We start from the raw sequence: 24,960 nt of genomic DNA, 5'->3' as shown, positions 1-24,960 counted from the left end.
GCTAGCCTGGCTGGTTTCACAGGTGTTATTTGCTGAACTATTTCTTGTCCAGGCGCAACGACACTGTCACCGTAAGGTTGCCAGGCAACCAGCAGAGACTCCAGGCAGTCACTGCGGCCATGAAGTAGTCCAGCACACACGTTGTGCTAAGCTAAGCTAATCTAATCGTCTCCTGGCTGTAGCTTCATATTTAACGTAATGGTATCGATCTCTGCAAGAAAGCAAATAAGTGTATTTCCGAAAATGTGGAATCATTCCTTAATAAACCATTACGTTCAACAATGATACCTGTCACTCCATCATAACTTTCCTTCTCTCATTTTCAATAGGTCAGCTGAAGCTGTCAATTATCCAAGAGCATGAAGTACTTGTTGTTAGCGGTGAGTCCTATTAAAGGCTATTCATACAGACACTGCTGTGGAGAAACACTTCATTTTAATAACACTATACAGTACTTTATTTGTATAGCACATATGATGTGCAACATATGAAGTAAAATACTGAATGGCACAGTGCAGATCACCTGTCAAACCACGACAGGCGACCATTAATGTGAAAAGGCGTAGGTAGGTGGGAAGGTAGCTGGGTACATTAATTCAACAAAAGTGTTTTGTGTTTTTTTTGGTCTCCTAGCAACCAAAGCCATGCACCCTCCTACTTTTGTTTGCGATTCTCCATCTCCCCTCTCAGTGTCTTTTGTGCCCCTGTCATTTCTCTGAATGAATGGCCATTTACTCATCAGATGCCAAACTAAATGTTTTTCTCAGTATTTGTTCTGTCTGTTGCAGGACACATTTGATGAAATATCTAAATATGCAATTTCTTCCACTATAATTCATACATGAGGGAAACAGAATATTAAAAACACCTCTCAAGATAATGCAACTCGGTACAACACCATCACTATATACAGTATGTCCTCAAAAATTACTGTAGAGTTTGATCAACACACCTCTAACAACAAAAGTATGGTAAATACACTGGGAAATAGTACATTTATTTCAGGTCAAGTGGCTGCTGTTTGCTCATATAAATAAAGTATGTAAAACCAACAACCAAACTTTTTGTTTCATCCATGTTTTGTCTCCATGGAAAATAATGCTTGCTCATAGACTTGCAGTCAAAGTGTACTGGAAGCTTTGTATATTGCATGTAGTTACTGACATTTGACATTTGTCATCAGGTGTTATTGAAGAAGGTTCTTAGGTCATCAGAAATGGCAATCAGCTAGAGTCAAAAGCTACCCTACAGATTGGTGTTTGATTCCCTAAATTATGACTTTGCTGAAAATAAACTTGCATAATATAACATCACACACACACAAAGCATAAAAATGCAGCGTTTTAGTTTCCAAAACAATTTGGGAGAAATTCTCACCACAAAGATGCACATTCTTTGTATTTCTCACAGAATCATAGACTGTACTGTGTGACTATACTATAACACAGAGCCCAGTTTGCAAGTCTGTTTGTCCAGTTTCTAATTTAACAACCTAACCTGTTCTCTATACTTTCAGCTGTTCCTACATGTTCTGTCATCTCACACCATGATCCCAATGGTTCTGTAGCATAATTAGCAATCTAATTTAAAAAGTGTAAATGTTGAGACTATATTTCTGCATCACTAATAACTAGCAGTTTGAGCCATGAAGAAACCACAAATAACCAAGATGAGCAGGCAGCTATAATGATTTTATCTGTTGTCATTTTGGTCTTGTGTCTTATCTTGTAATATCCTGAGAAAGGTCTGGTGACCAAAACGTTGGACTTGATATAGCCTCCTCTCTCAATGTTCATGCCCTGTCATGTATTCTTATTTTCCTGAAGCAAACACTAGTAGGATGGAATCTCATTTGATGCTGTGCTTTTGCACAGGATAAAATACCCACAATAAAATAGCCTTGCTGAGAAAAAGTGCATCAAATGTTGACTTACTCACAGAACTTGAGCAGCTGTTTCTATAAAGTATGCAGATTTCCCTTTTTGGTTCTCAGTCATTGGAAATACTTAATGGCTTCTTGCAAATCATTTTCACAGCATGTTATTTCAGCAGTCAGACATCCTCTTATTCTTCCTCCACAGACTTCAACAAGAAACCAAAATATGGGTGAGCTAATGGGAATCAGGCAAGCTGTATGAAACATGGCAGCGTATTTTTTTTCCAACTAAAGCAGCTTGCCCACTGCATATGCCAAATATGTGTCTATATTTTGTACTCGCTGGACTCATAACACATGTACACATGGTCTACATGAGCGAACTTGATCGCGTTTTAGCAGCAACAGTGTGTTCATTTAGAAATGTTGTATTGGCTCTGAGTCACACTAAGCTTTACGGTGGAGCACAGCATGTGTTGGTCCAGTGTTACTGGTGACATTTTTACCCTGCACCTGAAAATGAGTTGTGCATATACATAATTAATGAGACTACAAAGTCATAATTTATTCAGTTCTGTTTGTATGTGTTCGCAGTTTTGGAGGCTAGGGGCATGGTGGAAGAGTGCCATGGGCCATGTGACTCTTATGTTAAGGTATGTACCACTGTACAGAATGATTTAGAAAAAAAAAGCCCTTGTGGGAACTGTGACAATGGTGGAGACTATATTGTCTGTACATGTGTTTTGCTGTCCTCCTCAGGTTGGCATGTTCCCAGACAGTAATCCTGAAGACAGACAGAAGACTTGGATGGTTCCTCACTGTAGGAGCCCCATCTTCTTACAAACTTTTTACTTGTAAGCATTCAGTCAATTTCTACAACTGTTGAATTTCCCAGAAGTGTGACACACCATTTAAAAAAAATAAAATAAATAATAATAATTATAATAATTTGGTGTACTTTAAGACTCAGTTGAGTCTTTAGTGTAAGGGAGTTGTGCTTAACTCAGATTTTATGTATCCTCCCAAATTCACCAATTTCACCTGACGTGCAGAAAAGATAACTCGATGTGACGAATATGTAAATAAAAGCATGTCCACCTTTGCATTATACATACACAGCTTTTGAGACAAATGTTTGTGCAAAGTTTCAGTGAGAACAATTTATCTAGTTAGTTAGTCACAAATATACTAAAATTTGAGACCAGTTGACTTATTTTCTTTCCGTTGCTTTCAGTGTTGTCAATGAGGGGGACCTTCATAAGAGACTGCTCTTCACAATGTGGAACTTTGACTCCACAACAAGGTACCTGTAGGGAATGTTGATGATATTGTTGGTGAGATAACGAAGAAAAGTTTTGTGAGGTTTCTTTTTCATTTAAACTCATATTTAAAATATTTATTTTCAAGAAGCCGTAAAACGCTATTGAGCGCACCACAGGAACAAAGCTTCCTACTAGGGAAGTAAAATAAAATGTTATAATTGCTGCTGCTGCATGCTTCTGTGTGTTTGTCTTTGTGTGTGTGTGTTTCTTTGTATGGCTGTTTCTGAATCTGGCAGAGTGAATGTGTTAGTCTCGCCTCCCTGCCTCGCAAGACTTAAGCTGAAACAGGGTCATTGCTGGGGATGGAGGACATATGGTAGAATGAGTCACAAATTTCTTGTGCTATGTTGTATTGAGCGGACAGATGAAAAGCATTGCTTTGTGCTAGAAATACTGAAGAACACTACTTTTAACATGTTTTTATATGGTTTAAGGCTCTTTGCCATGTACGTAGAACACTCTGATCCCCTTTATTTTCTTTAAATGAACAAACAAAATACCCCATACAGCATGAGGGACAGGCTTACATGAGTGGGTGAGTTTAGATCATGGAATGATTATAAAGATAAAGACCTTTTTGGGACAGTTTCTGGGACACAGATTAAGAGCGATTTACTCATCTTTGGTAAGCAATTAAGCCTCATTCACACCAAATGTCCACTGGTATTAATTGGGGAAAACCAGCTAGATCAAATGTTTCCAATCGTAATACACATTTGATAAAGCAATAGTCTGTTTGCTAAATATGATATATGCCTGTTTGTTTGAATATTAATTTGATCCCTTTATTATGCTGATAAGATTCCAAGTGTAGCCTGCCCAACTTGATTTGTTAAAAGCCGTAGGCAGTCTGCCCTTCTTCTAGCAAGGTTTACATTAACTACAAGATGAAAGCGGTAGACTCTTACATGCTCCCATTTTCATTGTGCATATAGTTTTATTTAGCAGGCTTTGTTCACATACTTCAAATCCACACAGAGCCATTTCACACATAACCATGGATTCTCCAGACGCTCTGTCAAGCAAGGACAATATTGTAGTGTTCTACAATAAACCAGGGCAGCATCTGTTCAGCACTAGCAGTCTGTCACCTCAGAACAGCAGTGAGCTGACCAACTCCATCGACAGCTTTGTTGTGGAGTTGCTTGAAGAAAAGACCTTCAGATCACAACCTGTTGAATAAGTCCACTCTCATACACCCAAGGACAGCACACATTCATAGCATTCAAAGCAATATTCACATTGTTGCACATGAAAGGACTCCTTTGGGCCCTGTGTTGAATAGAGAATTATGTATCCCTGTCTTGTTTGTAAACCCTGAACCTGCTACTTCCTGAGAGCAAAGGGAGTGACAGGAAAGAAAAGCAGGAAAAAATGTGTGCATCCTGCAACTTCGAGGAATTCTATCACAATAAAGTCCAGCCTGAAATGTCATCTCCCTTCTGCTGTGCTGCTGTGAAGAAGTTGTGGGCAGCAGTGTCTCTTCACCAAATCCTCTTAAACAACACAGAACATTGGCCTAGGTGCTGTTCCAGCCAAACCCAGCTGATCCTTACATGAATGTGAGCAGTCCTGTAATGCATGGACACAATGGCACCACGTGCAGCTAAAAAACAGATCTTTACTTAAATGACAACTCCAGTCAGACATTGGGCATCCCTAGCAGTGTTAATCAAAAGAGACACAAAGTATTGCTTATGTTAGCGATAAGGTTGATGATAGGAGCAACACTATAATTAGATGAGCACCAGGTAGCACAGTGTCAATTTCTGTTTACCCCTGCTCAACCACCTCTTATTCTTTCCTACAAAAGATCCACATTTTACCAAACATGCCTTATGTGAACGTCTGCGAGCTTCACATAATTGTTTATCCACAGCAGTGGCAGGCTCAAAGCTTGGCAGTGTTTGATCAGTGTTTGACCATGCAACTTTGAAAAGAAAAGAAAACACTATATACAGTATTGTTTGTAACAAAGAATCTTTTAGATAAGTCGTCACCATTATGCACAATTTGTTTTATTTGCTTTATTTTATACGGATAGTTTCACAGTTAAACATAAAATAACCAAAACATAAAGATTCAAGATGATGAAGGATGAAATCCTGTGGGAGACTGAAAGGTGCTAGTGCAACTGGCAAATGGCAATACAGGATGCTTCTTTAGCTTTTAGTGAAATGTTATCACAGCTATTGGATGGATTGCCATTGTTTTCGGTACAGATAGTCATTGTGCCCAGAGGATGAATCCTACTTCCCCTGACTTTACCTAGCGCCACCATGTTGTTCACATTTGTGGTTTTGAGTGAAACAACAATTGGATGGAAATTGGGTACACACATTCATGTCCCTCTCAGGATGAATTGTAGTCACTTTGGTGATCCCTTAACTTTTCATCTAGCGCCATCGTCAGATCAAAATTTTTATTTGTCCAATATATTGGTTTATGACTAAATATCTGCAAAATTACTGAGATTCCCATCAGCCTCATCTGTACTTTGTGTTTAGTGCTAATTATCAATTGTTAGCATGCTATCATGCTAAACTAAGATGGTGAACATGCTCAACTTTATACCTGCTTAACATCAGCATTTTAACATTACCAATGAAAGCATGAGACAAACATTTAGCTCCATGCATCACTCTGCCTATAAGTACAGACTCACAGAGGCACTAGAGAGTCTGGCTGTAGAGTCTTGATAATAGTTTTTGGACAGCAATGGTCAGTGGTCTATGGCACAGAGGAATAAGTCACATTAGGCATTGGCTACACAGGCTATAGCAGAATCTACTCATAGTTGGCTTTGGTCTTTTCATGGAGTTTGTTCACCACACTTATTCTTCAAACGGAGCAATAGTTTTCTCCTGTGGTGATCCATGTATATACAACATGCTGTTGTGTACACGTTCTACACATATATACTGACCATTCTGGTGAAAGACTTTCACAGAGTTGAGTTTGAATTCACTGGAGGTTCTGGTAGAACGGGCTGTTATAAACGCAACATTGTCTTCATGCCATTCTGTCAATGCAGCTGAAGTTTTTCGGTCACTGGCTCATTTTACTGAGTGGAGCCAAGAAACATTTCAGGTGTTCATTTGTGCTGACGTCCAGTTTGCCCTCAAAACAGCATCAGCAGCTGCATTACTTCTGTCCAGCTGGGAGGATGTCAAGAACAGTTTTTCTCATGCATGCATAATTAAACATCCCCACCCCCTCCGCCACCACCACACACTTCCATAACTCTGATAATATATTTGTCTAATGTCAGTATGTTGACATAATCATGAAAAATATTTCCCAAGTATCACATTATTACTGCTTTAAACTTTTTATCATTGTTTTGTTTATCTTCATTATGGTTTACTATGCCTCTAACAACACAGATTTCACCCAAGGGATCATTCTTGTCCTATCTTTTTAGTAATAAATAAGTCTGTACGGAAACGTGTGACAAAATTATGTTTGACAAAATCTGACTCCAAGATAAATAACACCATAAAATTTTATAGTTTGATTAATTTGTATTTGTAGTTAGGTCTGTTGGATTTAATGCTTTTGGAAGATTAAAAAACACATTTCAGATGTCAGACCTGACTTAGGGGTATTAATTGGTTTTTATCCTACTTATTTATTCTCTCTGTCTGTCTCTCTCTCTGTATCAATAGGATTAGTGCGCTGCTGGGTTGCATGAGCTTTGGTGTGTGCTCCCTCATGGACCCAGACAAGGTAAGTTTAAACACAGAGATTGCAGGTATAAAGACATTCTGTAAACAGTGTCCTTAGCTCCTTTTTCAGCGTTCGCTCTTTCTGTGTGCGTGTATGTGTGTGTTTGTCCATCCATTAGACCATGAATCCAAGAGTTTAGTTCAGTGTGAATGAATTCCAGTGACCTCGATAGTTGAGACTGGGGTTACCAGTGTTACAGCGCAGCAATGTTGCCTCCAGATAATGGAGTAAAACACAGTTTGAGTCACTCTCTACTGAAATGTTATGGGTAATATGCACAAACAAACATGCATTCCTTATTTACTGTAAGTCTCACTGAATCTTATGTCTTTCCTTTACTTATTTTTTTAAATGTAAGTGCAAAAATGCAGCATGTTGATAAGATGATGTTGCACATTGAGACTTTTCTAAAAGAACATTACATACTGTAAATCTTTGACCAAATTAAAGTGAATCTTTTTATAGAGGCAGTGTACCATATGGCCAAAATATGAACCAGTATTGCATCTTAATAGAAAATGTTATCTTGGGAGACTTTTGATATCACTGGTACTGCAATGACAACAAGACCTTGCTTTGTTTTCTGTCACAAGATAACAAAGCCCAAAGCAGTGTTGCCAACTTGGCGACTTTGTCACTAGATTTAGTGACTTTTCAGACCCTCTTAGCGACTTTATTTCTAAAAAGCGACAAATTTAGCGACTTATTCAGACCATCTGGGAAAAGGCGAGAAATATATTCAAATATATTTTATTGTAATTCATTCCCATGCATGCTGCGGCTCTTCTGCCAACAGTGTCTCTCTCCCTCTCCTCTGACGAGGCTGTCAGTGTGTGGGGCAGCTTCACTCTTTTTCTCTGGATCTCTGGATTAGGATGTTATAGCTTGTAAATATGTAAATAGTTTGTTTGATCTTGTAAATATTTTAATTGTTCATTTGAGCTTCTTTTTAAATTTAATTATTTTACTTCAAATTTACGATGTCCCTGTTGTGAGTTTGTGATTATTTGGCCAAAGATTTCTCTATCTACGTTTTCTATGTCTTAAATTAAGGTGATCTTTCTCACTGCACTAAGATGTATGCAAATAAATGCATGATGACGTAATCAACATGCTGTCATCTGGCAACTTTTAGCGACTTTTGGAGTTAGTGCTAGCTACTTTCATTGGGAAAAAAGTTGGCAACACTGGCCCAAAGTCGATTCCTTTTGTCAGCCTGTGTTTGAACTGTCAAAAACACAGCACATCCTGTTCTCATCTCACATACTGAACATTTCCTGTTGCTCTGGCCTCTGTACTTGGCTATCTGGTGTGAACCCTGAACTCTCACATAAATGCTCAAACAAGAGTAAGAGTCTACAGCTATTTTATCAGCTCTGGGAGGCTGTACTTAGGCACAGCAGTGCTTTGAGCTAAATGCTATTGGCAGCATGCTAGCATGCTAACAATGACAATGCTAACTTGCTGATGTTATGCAAGTATGAAGTTTACCATGTTCACCATCTTAGATTAAGGTGTTAGCATTCTAACATTGGCTAATCAGCACACAACAGACCTGATGGTGGCGCTAGATTAAAAGTTAAGGGATCACCGAAGTTATTACAATTCATCTTGAGGTGGACATGAATGTCTATACATCATTTCATGGCAACCCATCCAATAGTTGTCGAGATATTTCAGTATGGACCAAAGTGGTGGACCGACTGACAGGCATGCTGCTAGCATGGCTAAAACACACACAAGACCATACACAGTGAAACTAACTGAAAAGTGAGAGTAAACATTCTTGGTGAAATAAAGCATTTCAGATTCAGACACTACTGACTACTTGCCAGGCAATGTGGACTACTCAAAGACACACAACGACAGAAGACAGAAAGGGTGACACCACTTCATCCCACACACCTACATCATAATATAGAAGAACACTGGCCCTTAGTCCTTCTTCCCAAACTGTCCCAGGTGATAGCAGATAAATGTGAGGTCCAAGAGTTCAGTGTTGGTCTTTGGCTGAGTTAGAATAGGTTCTCCTGCACTGTACAGTATATCCCCATCTTAGCTATTTCCCTTCACTATTTAATTATTCAACTCTAATTTACCCAACTGTCTTTCCTCTGCCTTTGCAGATGTGCATATTTTCTTCCTGCAGTGTACCACATATTCACATTTAAAAAAGAAAGTCCATGCTTTAGTGGTTAGTGCGGTAACCACTGCAAATGTTTGGTATGTAACGCCTCAGCACTTTATCATTTAAGTATGTAATTACATTATATAACCAGCATTTGTGTATATTTTTAAGGTCACATAAGGTCATTAGGTACTTTTACAGAATACAGAAAGTAGCCTATATAATTTTTGTCTCAGCTTAATTAAACCAAAGCAAATAAACTGTCAAACTAACCAGATTCTGCCTTGGATAAAGAAAGCAGGAAACCTGTATGCACATTATAGTTACAGCACAGTTGAGAAAACTTCTCAGAGAAATAGCAAAAAACTTCATGCAATTGTCTGTTTCTGCACTTGTAAGATTAGTCGTCATAGTGGTTTAAGACACTAGGGTTTCAAATCACAGCAGAAAAAATAAAACATCTACAGTAAAAGTACAGTAAAAACCTTCTCTCTTCTCTCTCTTTTTTGACTACGAGACCTGTTGATACTAAAAAAAAGACATCTTCTAGTGTTTGATATCATCAGTATTTGCTTTTAATTTTGACTATTTGACCCATGCTATAAGATGACACTGTAAGACACCCAAGCTAAATGTGTCTGTTTGAATGACATGAAAAATGGTCTCTGCATTCATTGAAAAGGTCTTAAATTAGTTGGCATTTTTATTATTACTATCATTATTGTTGTTTTTTCTCAGTCTGGCTTAGAGCTTGACATAAAACTCTTAATTTGGTGTTTAGAAATAAAATGAGGAAAACAAGCATGAACACAGCTGCTGCAAATTTACAAAACCTCTTGTTCTCTCTTAAATTCATCCCAGTAAATCTTTTTTGTAGTTTCAATTAACATCCACATCACTGAGGAAAACAAACAACAGAAAGAAATGATATTTTAGTCAGGCTTATGGCTTCCTTCCTCTAACATTTATACCAATGAATATTTAATTGGCTTAATATGCTAATGAGGGGAATTTAGCTTTGAGTCACACAGAGTTATGTCTCTTCACCCCTCACCACATCCGTTATTCTCTTCTGTTGTTTTTTTAAATTTTATTCTGCCCTTCCTTCAAAGCCATCCCTTTCTGTTTCCCTCCACTGTGTTCTTATTTTATTTCTGAAGCATTTGGAGCTTATGAGTGTTAGCTGTTATTTTTGTTACCTGCTTCGCTTGCCTGTCACATCTTGTCATTTGTTTGCACCCTTTTGCCACTTTGTGCTTTTTACTTCTCTCCATCTTCTGCTTTCTCTTTTCATCTCTCTCATCTGTCTCCCTCCTGACTAACAGCTCTCTTTGCCCCACTCTTTCCCTCTTTGCCACATGTGCAGTGTCATATTCAACAATGGCGTAAATCCCTCCCCGACTTCCAGGACATATGCCCTCCCCTCCCCCATCTTCTAAACAAGTCCCCCACCCGTTCCTCCCCCTTTGTCCCACAGCCCGCAGAAATCTGTCCACTCAGATAAGATGCTTTTAAAACGGAGATTATTGTCACTGTCCATGGCATCACATTATTTAGTACAAAAGAGGAGGCTGGCAGTGTGTGTGTGTGCTGTAATAAATGTGTGACACAGAGTGAAATAATGGCAGAGCGTACAACAGTGTTATGTCCTTGTTTGCAAGACTGTGTCCACATCATCAGGATTACAAATCAGACCCCCTTTGCCACAGCCTGCATGACTTTATGTAACACACGTACAGTAGTTGTAAACACACACACACACACACACACACACACACACACACACACACACACACACACACACACACGCACATGACCACACGCACCCACCATCTGGCTCACAGTACAGGAGTGCAGAAGTCGGGGCATCAGCTGCTGGAATAAGCTAAAGCATTGTGAGTGGTGAGTGTGTGTGTTCAGTGTATGCAGCCCTGGAGGAGCAAGCAAATTGAGTTTGTGTGTGTGTATGTTTCTGTAACATGTTTATGCTCTCACATAGAGAATTCATTTTAAATTTAGTTCTCATTACGTTGAATCCCCAAGCTTAAAGTCATGCATATATGTCCATGTGCTTGACACACACACGCATGCACACACACGCGCACGCACACACACACACAGTCTCTTCACACTCTTTATGCATGTGCTGTAGGAGATTCAAGGATGGTACTACCTACTTGGGGAAGAGCTGGGGAGGAAGAAGCATCTTAAAGTGCCCACACAACACAACTACCACTTCACTGGTGAGTTAAATTAATCATTCATCATTATCAATGAATCAGATTGGAACACTGATTTTTAACTGAAATGTGTCTGTTGCAGTGAATATCAAAATGTGTGAAGTATCGAAAGTTTGCATCGAATGCTTGGTCAGAACCTCTTTGATCAGATATTTCCTCATTTAAATTGGGAAACTTTTTATCTATAAGCCATGTTTATTTTAGGCAAAGTTCTGTATTTAATAAAAAATGTATTAAGCGCACTGGCATATTTTGTGTAAGTGTTGATATTCCCTAAACAAAGGTATTGAAAAATGTATTGTTTTGGTACCAGTAGTGAAACTCTGGTGTCATTTGGCACTGATATTACAGATATTTTTCAAATGATACCCAGCCCTACTGAAGTTAGGTAGACATGGGAAAACAGGATGAACACAAAAGTTAGAAATTACATACAACAGCATACAAAGAAATTAAATCGAAATTGCATAAAAAGGTAAAAGGACACATAGATAAAAATAATAGTCTAATGGCCAATCAGCGGTATGTGAGGGTCAAACAAATTTTGAATATAAATGACAACTTTTAAGAACACAACTCAATTTAGGTACTGTAAGTACATGCCATATACATATTCTCACATGTGTGTGCCTGGAGTGTGCCAGGCTTGCGGCTCTAAATCTTTATCAGTCTTTGGGTCGGGAGGTGGGGCGACTGGGGAAGCGAGGGATTAAGAGAGGGAAAGAGAGAGGGATTGTGAGAGCGAATGAGGGAAAGACAGAAAGAGTGGGCGGGAGGGAGGGGTCCGGACGAAACCCTGACACGTCACAGTTGCCAGAGAGAGAAAGAAAGAGAGAGACGGAGCTCTCCCATACCGTTTGCTGCTACAGTGGATCTCCCCTCACACACAGACACACGCCCACTCAACTCTTTCTCACACACACACACACACACACACACACACACACACACACACACCGACACCCACACACACTTAGACACATTTGTTTGGAAATCTATTTTTCTTCTCTCCACCTTCGAGTGCTCCTTCTCTTCCTACTTATGTTTGCACTCACCCGTAGTTTCACGTTGGTGGTGGTGTGTATGTTTTGGAGTTATGCTACTCTGTGCCAGCCATAAGGGCAGCCTAGGCTAGGTGAGTACTATGTTTGTCTTATCATACTTAAATGTACTCACTGCACATGAGTATATTTTGGATTGCATTGCAGCAAATTTGCAACGTGAATTGGTTTGGTTTCTTTACAGGATGCTGTTTGAATGTTTTCTCTTGACTCCCTTTAGTCTGTTGCATTTTCTCCCTCTGCTTCTTTACTGTTTCACCCACCTTTTTCCCCTCTTATTCCTCGTTTCTTCTCCCTTATACTTCTGTGTTTATGTTTCTCTTGTGTGCTTTTATTATTGCTGACATTACTTTTAATCTCTCTTCTTTACTCTGCTTATCTGCCAATTCTCATCTAATTTTCTCATGCTGAGCTAAATTGGTCACAATTGCTTTCTATGGAAAACCCCTGAAGGAGCTTGCCCATTTTGTGAATTACTCACAGTATGACTCCATCTTTTTGTACACAGATATGCATAAACCTTTCACCTCAGCACACAGTGACATACAACCCCAACACACTCCATTCTCAGTACCATCGACTTTCCTTTGCTTATTCACATAGTTCCATTCTGGGTTATGAGAATGACGATGATATCATAAGACGTTAGCTAACCCATACCAATTTACACTGCTTGGCTGAACTAGGCTAATCTGCCTCATGCAACTTTAAAATTAGTTTTATGCTTCTGTGGATGGAACTGGGACAGGGGTATCAGATTGGACTTGAGACTCAGCCAGCAGGAAACCATTACAAGGCTCGCTTGAGTGGATCCTGACTTATACTCATGGGTTACATAGGCAAGTAGTTCTTTTAGCTGTGAGCTGATAGGCTGAAAGGTGTTTAACTATAACACAAATGTAGTAATTGTAGTCACAGTTGCTGAGACAGGAAGTTTTAAGTCCATTAATTTTAAGTCCATTAATTTCATGGCCAAAAAAAAAGGAAAATCAGCATGCCTGGCTGTATTAATGGTTGTAGAATGTTTTCATCTTTCCCAGTGGCAATACTGGCCCACTACTGTCTCATCTGATCCATGTGTGTGTGTTTGTGTGTGAGTGGTGGGGTGCATACTCATGCATGCACTTGCGTGTTGCCAGCTGGCAGAATGTAGGCCATGGAGGCACGGCTGCACCATAAATGCACTAACATGGAAATGACCATAATCCCATTCATTACAATACCAATCTGTGTGTGTCCATCCTCTCTCTCTCTCTCCCTGTATGTCTGTCAGTCCCTTTATATTTTATGTCTCTTTCATACTGATTATCCATGTGTTTGTGAATATCCTTGAGCCTTCTCCATGTCTTTTCCATTTCACACCTCTCCCTCTTACCTGTGTTTTATTTTTATTATTTCCCCTCTCTGTTTTCTCAGACATCACCATTTCTTATTCACTCTGGCATCTTTGTCATTTGTCTGTTAGGCCTCTGTCCATCTCTTATGTAACCTAGCACTGTGGCAGAATGCAGAAGGGCTTTTGCTAAACAAACAATTTGATGTAACACTAGCCGCCAGCCTATAGAAGTCCATGATTTGCAATATATACAGTATATCATTAAGGGAAATCCTGCAATTACATGAGTGAGTAGGGACATACTATGAGCTTGGCAGGCTCACCATGTTCTTGTAATGCTTTGGATTCAAAGCTAATTTATAAATGTTGCTGCTTGCCATCAGAGCCAGGACAGTGCCAGGCCAAATACCCTGGGGGCAGACTTATGTTGGACTGGGAAACTAGCAACACATCTGCACATGATGTAGCATCATCCTGACCTAATGATTGGCTTGGGACATTCAGTATTTTGAAAGACAACAATCTTAATGAAATTTGAATGTACAAATATCAACCGGCCCTTTGATGTATTTTGGCCATAGCGACAGGTTTGGCCAAAATACATTTACAAGAAAATATACTTTTAAAACAAATGATACAAAATACATGTAAGTAAATCACATATACAGAGCACAAAAAGATAAATTAACTCTCTTTCTCTCTCAACCCAACTGGTAGTGGCAGATGGCCGCCCACCCTGAGTCTGGTTCTGCTCGAGGTTCTGCCACTTAAAAGGAAGTTTTTCCTTGCCACTGTCGCCAAGTGCTTGCTCTTAGTGGGATTTGTTGGGTCTCTGTAAATAATATTATAAAGAGTACGGTCTAGACCTGCTCTATAGGAAAAGTGCAATGAGATAACTTCTGTTATGAATTGGTGGTATATAAATTGAATTGGACATTGTTACAAGTCTTGCTTTTCATACTCTCTAGTACAATTGTGGCTCAGACAGACTTTTCTCTTGCATGGTTTCAGACTCTCCATGCTTCCATAACAAAATCTGCTGAGCGTTGACAGTTAATTACACTGTAGGGCTACAATAAAAAGGCTGCCATCTTAACTTTGCTTAACATGAGTTGAGAGACTGAAATGGAAAGGCTGTGCATGAGTGGCAGCCAAACAACATTTCTGAGATAAAGAGTGACAGGGCAATTAGTGTTGATTTTCAGGACACGTTTTTGCATTATGCACTGGTAGAAACCTCTTTTAAGCTACAGTAATATTGTACACAGCTCTTTAAATGCTGTTCTACCAGTGGTAATACTAACAATACAGGATACATGGATATTAGATCTAAATTGCAGTGTACTCAGACACTATTCTGTAGGTGTGTAGAATGGAAAATGTATAGGCTGTACACACATGTGGTCCATGTGTAGAGAGAGAGAGAGAGAGAGTAAAACATACTGATAAAAAATTATTGATTGTGTTACTGTGAGGTTTTTTCAAATTGCCTCAAATGCTTAAAGAAGCAGAATAAATCTGTTTGGATGAACAGTGCTTAGTCTTGTAATTAATTAATTACATATCAGTGGAGATTAAAAAAGCACCTATGATTCATTTCTCTGTATTAGTCTAGGTGGTCATTGGGTTGGCGGGATATTTTTTGGAGATTAGGTATGTTATTGCTCATCTGTGCATGTTTGTGCACAAGCATATGTATATTTTTTCTATGTCAGTGCATTTATTACTGATGAAAGAATAAATGCGAGGGTTTGAGAATCACCCTTGGCTTAGTTTTCTTGGCTTGCGTATTGTCTCAATGGAGACAACTGACCCACAGTGACATGTACGTGTGTGTGTTTTTGACCATGGCTAATGCATCTCCCACCAACAAGCTTACGATGTGGGTCAGGTATGTGCGTGAAAGCAAAAATAGCAGAACACCCATTGGGCTCGTGCTTAAAAAGTGTGTCATCTGCATCGTACACACACTTGCTTCACATGTAATAATAGATGAATATAATCCAGACGTACCGTATACACACACATAAACACTGCCAGGCTTTTCCAGATATTAAGCTGTGCCTTTAAATCAGCAGATTAAAATGTACACTATTAACTTATATGGAAGGGGTTGGACATGGAGGAGGAAGGAGGTTGGTTTTATATTACGTTGTTCTGGTAAATACTGGCTGTGAATTTGTATGTGTGTGTGTGTGTGTGTGTGTGTGTGTGTGTGTGTGTAAATGAGTGTGTGATCATGTGAGACAATGTGTTGGCGAGTATGTGTCTGACATGCCATGCATCTGATGCTTTGACCCCAGGCTTATATCCAATTGACCTGAAGTGAAGTATTTGACCCAACAGGTCACACTCTCAGCTCTGTGCTACTGTGCTGCACTTTCTGCGCCTTTGACATTATCAGCTATGCAAATTTGACGTGTTATTTTCCTGTCGCAGAACTACACACAATATGAGAAAATATTATTTTCAGTATTTGAAAAGATAGTTAATTTGATGGATGGAAATCATGCCATGGATTTCAATTCATTTAAACTGTGTACTGTCATAAACAACTAGAAAAATACTAAAGCCTGTCTGACTGCTTTTTGTGTTAGCAATCAATTGTAACATGAACAGTATACTCAGCTTGAACAAACTTACTTCATTGTTAAAATACCTTCCTCTCTTTAAAAAAACAACAACAACAAAACACTATGAACTAATTAATACTAATTATTAGTGTAATATACAGTGTAGTATAGTTAGAATATTTTAAGGCCTTTGCATACTCACACAGGTGTTTTCACTTATTCTGGCTAATCAGACCTCTGCTCAGGTTGAGGTTGGTTGGAGCCTTTTATGAGGTCACCAAACTTCACGAACCAATAATAATGATGATAATAATAATAACACAGGAAAAGCACAGGTAAACAATAAAGTTAATGGTGGCTGAATTCCATTTAGCTGCTTCAGTTTCAAGATCCTGGTATTGTGCATGCTGGCTCACTGTCACACTGTCATGACTTACTATATGTTAATGTTATTTAATGTTAATGTTATTAGTAACACCTGTGCTTTTTCTACTGTTACAGGTCAAAATGTCTGCTGTGAGAAAGGCTTCTGATAAGTGTTATCCTTCCAATTGGCACAACAATACTAATAGAGGTTCAGACAAATGTTAATCAAGCACAGTCTGACCATGCCTACACAGACGAGGTCTAATCAGACCAACATTTGTGTTGGTGGACCATGGGTGTGTAAGTAATTTAAGTAAGTAATTATGTATATGTTATCCTTTGCACAAGATGTCTCATAATTAAGAAATATACCAGATAACTGAGACCAGAAGCAGCACAAGGAGCTGAAACCTGAGATTCATGCATAAAAAGGCCAGACTCACCCTATCAGACTTTTTGTAAAATATTGTCAGTCTCACATGAGCTGCATATTCAATGATGTAACAGCATAGAATTCTGCAGGAACTGGTGTGAAATCTTAAAGGCCCTGTGTCCTTTTCAGTTATTGTGGCTGATTAGACCTCAGCTCCGGGTGAAATTGGGCAGAGCTATGAAGGGAATGATGTCACCAACCTCCATGTTCTCTGTGGGCATAGTAAGTGTAAACACCTGTGTTAGTGTACTATGGTTGTGTGCGGCCTTTAAAGAGGTGCCACCTCTGCAACTGAGTGACGTGCAGTCTGAGACCAAGCACAGCTTATTAAACACAAGACAATCTCGGCGAATGTGATGCATAATTAAACTGTAAATGCATCAGTTGATGGTTTCTGTAGTAAACTGAAAAACAAGATATAATTCAATTCAATTTTATTTATTTGGTGCCAATTTATAACAGAAGTTCTCAATGCACTTTTTCTATAGAGCAGGTCCAGACCGTAGTCTATAAGGCAAGGCAAGGCAGTTATATTTATAAAGCACATTTCATACACAGAGGTAGATTCAAGGTGCTGTACAGACAAGTAAAAAAGAACACAATTCAGAAGTTAAAACAGGATAATTCAGAAGTTAACACAACACAATTCAAAGTTAATAATAATGACACAGTTTTGAAGTTTAGAAACATTTAGTTAAAAGCACTCAAACAATAATGTTTTCAGTCTGGATTTAAAACCTTCAATGGATGGGGCATTCCTAAGACTATCAGGCAGGCCGCTTCTCTTTGTTGAGATAAGGAAATCTAGAAGAGACATGATGGACTCCAGTAAATCTACATGTGGATAAACTAATCATAATGCCCAGCTGACCAATGTAGTCCATGAAGAAACCAAAGTAGCCACTCTTTAGTTGACAATAACCGATGTATCAGTGTGTTGCTGTGAATTCTCAATATACACAGGAAATGTTTCAGTGATCATTGGTAATGACCTGAACAAGAAGGTGGTGGCAGAATTCAGGGACATTTTTACCACTAGAGGGGGGAGGAGTGAAGGGGAGGGGGACATTCACTAGCCAGTCTCAGACAACCACAAAGAACTCACAAGCATGAATCTATGCAGACTGCAAACCTCCAAATAGCTTAGTCTTTAATCTCCAGTGGGTGGACACTTCCATGTGTTCGGGTCACAGGCAGTGAACCTAGACGGCTGAAAGTCGTCATGGACACAAAGTAAATTAGAGTAAATTTCCTGATGGGCAGACATATTGAGCCTGTAGGCGAAACTAAGTGGGCGTGACTTGAGGTAGTGTGACTGCCAATAAGGGGCGCACTCATGTGGAGAACAAACATGTTCCCATCCTGCCCCATTTCAAGCATTTCTTCTCTGCAGATATATTCTCATCATGTTTCACAGCAGATGCTGACAGTTCTGTGTCTGATGACACATCATTCTTACATTAAGAATATAGGCTCAATACTGTAAAAAATGTTGTTTTTTTTTTTTACAGTATTATTTTTTTATACTTATAAGTTGTCAATATTGTGTGAAGTTTTGAAAAAAGGTAATATATAATTAATAAATTACATTAAAGAAATACTATATTTTTAAGTATCTTGTCTCATCCTGTTTGCCTGTACAGGTTAGTAAAAAGTTGGCTTGCTTTGTTTCTTTACAGTTGCAATTAATTCCAACTTTTTAAGTAAATTGGTTAGAGTTGTCAGTTTGAGTAACCACCTCCCCTTAGGTTGCATCTTAACCATGCCACTCTTTAAAATACATATTAATGAGGTCAGGCCAGCTAAATTCATCTGCCCTGCAGTGATAACTTGGTTTTCTTGCACAAAGAGGCTTGTACACAGAGGTTGATAGTCCAGCAGCTGCTTTTGCACCAGAGTAAATGCATAGTATTGCAACTATTTCTGCTTTAAATGTTACTTTTGTACAGACTGTGAAAACAAATTTCCTCTATAGAAGACAATAAAGAATTAATCTGAATCTTTTATAATCAACTGATGAACCTGATGAAGTGGTGGTGGTTGAAGTTGATGATTTGATGAATTTGGAGGTACTATTCAGGCTGGATATGTAATTCCATCACAGTCTCTGAATATTTCTAAGCTTGTTCTCTTCAAATCCTTTTTACAAATCTCTATCAGGGACAATCATTCAACACTTCAAGTCAACAGACAGCAGACATAATCCTTTCTGGCTGTTCTGCCTTGCTCAGGACAGAAACGGGAAATGAAATGTGTCAATGCGTCAGGCAAAGAACCGGGGCACAAACATCTCTCATACTTAAATTTGAATGTTACTCTTGTGTCATGTTTGAAATGTATTCAGCTTTGGGCTCGTAGTTTGCAGATAACTCATGCATAAATAAAATTAATTCCTCTCAGGGATTATGTACAGTACATTACCTGTGCATTCATTTACAAGCTATATGTTTGTATTACAATATGCATGTATGTCCTACTTTTGTGCTATCCTTTTCACAACATGAAAAGGGGTGGACAAAATAAGAACACCTATATAATAGGAATACCTTATAATATATAAAGTAACTGTTAAATAAAAACAACCTAATTGATGCTTATTATATTCAGTTTTTGTTGAGACTGTATCATAGCTTTGTTGATTAATCTATGGTATTTGAGAATATTGTTTCTGGTGGTGTTGTCATTAGACTGTAATATGATCCTGTTATTATTTTTTCCACCTCCTGCAAACCACTGGGAAGCTGTATCCTTTTATAATGGTTCTGTGGTCACTAAGAAAGAACAAGAGATATTTGTAAGGCTCCTGTAATTATCAGATCTAGAAAGTCTTACTGACCAACAGACTGACATTGCATTGCTTAGGGCCATACTGCTAGCAAGGCTAAAAATCCTTCAAAAACCTGTCATCTGCCATACTATTTCATTTTACAAGCAAATGCTATAGAATGATGCAGATGTCCTTCCTCAGTCCCCAGCATAGTCAGGTTCATAGCATCCAATAGTTGTTCTGTAAAGATGCTGCTGAAAAAGGAAGATATAACTCCCTGTTAGCTGTTAAATGAAATCACTTGTATGCATGTCACCCTGCTCTCAGTGGGTGACATGCTTGCTAATGACTCAGTGTTCATAGTGAAAAGAACATCATCCCCATTGTTTCTCTGTCAGTCCAGTTGTTTAGGACATGACTTGTGTCCCAGAGATGGCAAGGTAGCCACAAAGGATTTAATAAACATGTCAACAAATCTTAAAAATGTCTCATTGATAGTTTTATTGCAACTAATGAGTGGTTGGCCTGGTGGATTAAGTAGATTATTCTGAAGGCCTACCGGGATTATCTTTATCATCCAGTATTCCCATAAAGTAAATACATTTAAGATGTGGAATATTTGACCTTTGAAAATTCTTAAAAAAGCTAATCGGTTTGATCTACACAGTTATCCTGTTGGACTACTGGAGCGTGGAGATGATTCCCATAGGCCGTGGGATGAATTATTTTCTGAATGCGAGGCAGTACTTTTCCCTCTGGAAAAGAAATGTACAGATGTCACTGTGCAACCTAGTTAAACATTAAAGACAATTAAATTAACAACATTCAAATGAAACCAAGGTGATGACAGAACAGGATGTGTCTACAAATCGTTATAGAAATATCCTGCAACACAGTTATAGCAGACATTAATTTTCTTCTGTCTGCCTGTTAGGACACAAAGTATAACTAACACAGTGCACAGTAATGGCCAACCTGATCAAAGAGGACATATGAAAGAACTGAGCTGTCTGCAGGCTGCAGTACCCATTTCATATCTTTTTCTTTTCTTTAGGACCAATTTGTTCATTGACCAACGAAAACACCCTCAGGCACAAGACTGCATTCACTCTGTCAGCCTATTGATGAACCGCGCATTTACTGATGTTTTTACCAAAAACACCTACAAGGCTAATGATTTTGCAAACTGTAAAACTACTCATTAAACTTTGTGTAAATGGGTGGAGTATGGGTGGAGCTGAGATGGGATAAGCAAGCAGCAACCACGAAAGTGGTAGGCTGAGACACCCAGGTTGGGTTGGAAGGATGGGAGTACATCCAGACTCTGTGGTTAGGTTTAGGCAGAAAGTCCATGATCTTTCCCTAACCTTATTCAAGTGCTGCCAGTGCCTAAACCAAAAAAAAAGTTTGATAATGCTTTAGTCATTACAAGTAGATATTGTATTGAGAGACCACATATTTTGGCAGAAGACAAATGAAATATCAATTTACATAAATCAATTAACATTTTATTGATACATTCAGTATCAGAATCTTACCTTAGTTTCTTCATTATGTTAATAGAAAACATAATCGGGCGGCATTATGTTATTTTGAATTTTTTTCAGTGTGCAGGCCTATATGTTTGCACTGTTACACGGGTATGAGCTATTGTTTTCCATGGGTACTCATATCATTTTCCATTAATTTGTTGAACCAAATAGTATTTCTAAAAAATCTTGTAGCTCTGTTTACTGGAAACTATGCTGCACTAAGCATCAGTCATTACTCTCGTATGATTTTCTCCCAGTCTGATCTCTGTATGAATTCCTCTGTTGTGTTTGTCTGGGTGTAGAAATTGACTTGTGCAGAAAGAGGTCTGCTTGTACACCGAGCCCTGTTTTAAAACATTCCACTCTAGTTGTTCAATAAATCGAGACCTTTATCCAGCCATTCCCAAAAACCTCTCTGACTGTATCACTTTCTAAACGAAACAGTGTGTGGTCAAAAGAGATACAACAACAACGAGAGTAGTCGTAGGAGTACTCTCAACTCACCCCGCATATCTAAAATTCCATTTTAATTTCATTTACCAAATACATATTTATTCAGATGTATCAGAATTTTAAAGTACCCCTTCACTCAAAAATGTGTTTTTCTTGTGTTTAAGTCCCCTAAAATGTGAGACCTTGACTTTTCTGACTTGTATCTGTTCAGAGTTTGTCATTAGAGAGGTGTTTTCACATTCCTCTACTGAGGGGGGAGATGTCTGTACACTTTCCTTAAATCTGAGATTCAAACCTTATCTGGGCAAGCTAGATTTGGGACAAATTCGAAAGCCAATTGCAGTGCCACCAGCAAAAAAACCTGAAACCTCCAGCGCAGAACGGACTTGTCAGTACAGAGAGCGAGAGTTTGCAGTTAGCGTAGTGAAAGTTTTGACAGCAAACATAATGCAGTGTGCAGCTTTTGGCTATAAACTGGACCCTGGCGCTTCCTTCAACTATCTACTAACGCTACGTAATAACAATGTGAACACACTGTAACATCATAGCAGATATTGTATGTTTCACAACCACTAACGCTGTGTCAGCCACTGCCAGTTACAAGCTAACAAACAACATAAACACATAATTTAGTGGAATTTTCAGTCTTTACACATCTTTATTTGAATTTGAAGTTAGATCTTTTATTAAGTTTTTGATACATCCTTATTGTATACAATTTTATTCAATTTAATTTAAACAGTGTTTCAGTCAGCTGTATCTTTCATGGTTGAAATGACAAAATAAACTTGAACTTGATCTACTGTAGAGACTTTTTATTAATAAAAGGTGAGGTAATTTTTTTTTTTTACATTTACTGTATAGCATTTACTGTACTTGTACTTATTGCAATGTTTTTATTGGAAAGGCGCCTCACCAGTATAAGTAGTTACTGACACCTACGTTGTTACCACAGCAACCCATGGAAATAGTTTGGTGATGTCTGGACACACAAATCCGATCTGATCACTTGCAAATAACAGTGCTGACTTAAAGATCTGATTTGAGAAACAAATCTGATTTGCCTGCAGTCTGAACAAAGTTTCTTGAATGCTTACCTTTGCCATTCCACGTCAGTTAATTTATTTATAGACTGTGTTAGTTCTTGGTGTCACCAATTAAAACTGTAATTTCTTGATGCTTGAGGTGGTTTTAAGAGACCCAAACAGTGAAGTGGAGGCAGTCTCCTGCCATCTTGGCTTTTCCACTCTCTCCATCAAGTGTTTATTTGTTTGTGAGGGACGGGGGGTGAAAAGAAGGCCTGGGTGTCAAGTGAGCGAGTGGTGCAATGAGGGACTTGGGCACAGTCAAGGGCTTTTTATGTTCTGGCACATCTGAGACTGGCTGACTCAACTGCAGAAGACTGCCAACACCTTTTGATTTCTTTTCTTCACTCTTGCCTTTTGTATTTCATTTTTTACCTATTTTTGTTTTTTTCCCCCATCTAGTTTCATTGTTTTACCCCCTTTGGTCCCCTGTCTCAGTTTCTTACTCCCTTCTTTGAACTACATTTCTTTTTTTCTAGCCTGACATTGCCAGACCAATTCGCAAATGTGAATTAGTCTGGAACCTCTCAGTTCATTTTCGATTTCAAAGGGGTGTTATCAACAGGTGCAGACCAAAATGCCTCTGGACGCAATTGGATAGACCTACGAACAGTCGGAGCAACGAAACGTTTGACGTAGCACTGAGTGATAGAAAAATGTAAACAGACTAAAGCGTGCAGAGATGAGTTGTGATGGTGTAGCATTGATATGTCTGTGAATGAGTGTTGCCATTTTTGCCATTAGAATCCAGAGGTCCAGTTTGTTTAATACTGATGCGATAGCGGATTCAACAAAACATTCCACATCAGTGGCAGCCATTTTCGTTGTTTATGAAAATGCCTCAACGGCGCTCCTCTGTACAGTCATTGTATCAAACCCGCCCCATCTTAGATAAACGGTTGTGATTGGCCCGACCTGGGCCAGGTCGGCTGGAAATCTGTCTGAATGGGAGGGGGCCCAGACACATCTGCCAGAGCAAATAATTTGTCTGGTTCCCAGGCTACGTTTTTTCTCATTCCCTGAATTTCTCTTGTGTAGACTTTTCCCACTGTCCACTATTTCCATCTCTTATTGTCCCTCTTTCTTTCCCCATTTTTATGTCATTCTGGATGTTTCTCATTGCCAGCTGCTCCATGTCTCTCCCCTCAGATGCCCTGTGTTACTGATGTCTTACCCACACAAAAGGCTCTTCTCATGGGCTTGATGCCAGCCAGGTTAGCCCCTCTCTTTTGCTGGACCCCTGGAGGTTTTCAGATTCACAAATGACAGAATTTGTTTTATTTTTTTTTATTTTTTTTTTAAGCCTCTAGGTTACCATGGCCACTGTAGTTATTGGATTGGGCCCTTTACTCTGGGGTTAAACTATAAGGTTACAGACTATCTTTAGTAGACTACAGATACATTTTAAAGCCCCCCTCGTCTCAAAAATGTGTTTTGCTTATTGTTACTTCACTTGGATTGAATTTTGTGACATCACAACTACTTTGGAAGCCAACAATGGTCCAATATGCAATTTACACAAGTGCTGATGTGAAAACTTGAAACCTCTAGCGCATATGCGTATACTGAGAAAAGACTTGGGGTTGTGAGGACATTTTGGACTATCTTCAAATGATTTTCGCTTATTATTTAAAATTAGAGAGGTAAGGGTTAGAGTTAGCTCTTGATTCAACTCTTAAACTCTGCTTGAAAAATAAATCTGTTTTATGATCTGACTTTGCTATTGTTAAGGTTTGGTTAGGTTTAGCATCAAACGCAACTTGGTTAGAGTCAGGAAATAATGATTTAGGTTAAAAAATTACTTAGGTTAAAAAACATCTTGGTTACAATTACTACTTTGTTAAAGTTAGGGGACCTTTGTCGTCATGGTTACACTAACAACCATTTGGTTAAGGTAAGGGAATGATCGTGGTCATTGCTAAAAGAAACTAATGTTGACTGTTGGTTTAAAAACAGGAAACGAACAGCAGTCCCCTGTGGCAAAGTCCTACATTTCGTTGACCCACCCATCACCCAGCTTCCTCCTTTGCTCCCAATAGAGAAGAGTCATAATTACTAC

The 24,960-nt window shown here is 38.8% G+C and overlaps 1 protein-coding gene across 9 annotated transcripts in view; it reads left to right on the top strand.

Annotated features, from left to right (window-relative positions):
• Positions 1-24,960, top strand: part of rgs3a (regulator of G protein signaling 3a) — a 155,635-nt gene that overhangs the window by 16,368 nt on the left and 114,307 nt on the right. For 3 of the 9 annotated variants that reach the window (XM_044173704.1, XM_044173703.1, XM_044173706.1), the window contains exons 3-8: positions 330-380; positions 2,471-2,529; positions 2,636-2,730; positions 3,111-3,179; positions 6,867-6,927; positions 11,208-11,298. The exons of 1 other annotated variant lie outside the window; for it this stretch is intronic. In XM_044173704.1, coding sequence (XP_044029639.1) covers positions 330-380; positions 2,471-2,529; positions 2,636-2,730; positions 3,111-3,179; positions 6,867-6,927; positions 11,208-11,298 — 426 coding nt within the window. Of the gene's footprint in view, positions 1-329; positions 381-2,081; positions 2,107-2,470; positions 2,530-2,635; positions 2,731-3,110; positions 3,180-6,866; positions 6,928-11,207; positions 11,299-12,169; positions 12,431-16,766; positions 16,932-24,960 lie in introns of those variants that run through there. 5 more of the 9 variants (XM_044173707.1, XM_044173708.1, XM_044173705.1 and 2 more) reach the window with 4 other exon arrangements.

This window comes from Siniperca chuatsi, linkage group LG18, assembly GCF_020085105.1.
Source record: "Siniperca chuatsi isolate FFG_IHB_CAS linkage group LG18, ASM2008510v1, whole genome shotgun sequence".
NCBI classification, from domain to species: domain Eukaryota; kingdom Metazoa; phylum Chordata; class Actinopteri; order Centrarchiformes; family Sinipercidae; genus Siniperca; species Siniperca chuatsi.
Note: the sequence above shows the minus strand (reverse complement) of the source record. Positions and strands in the feature narration are given on the sequence as shown.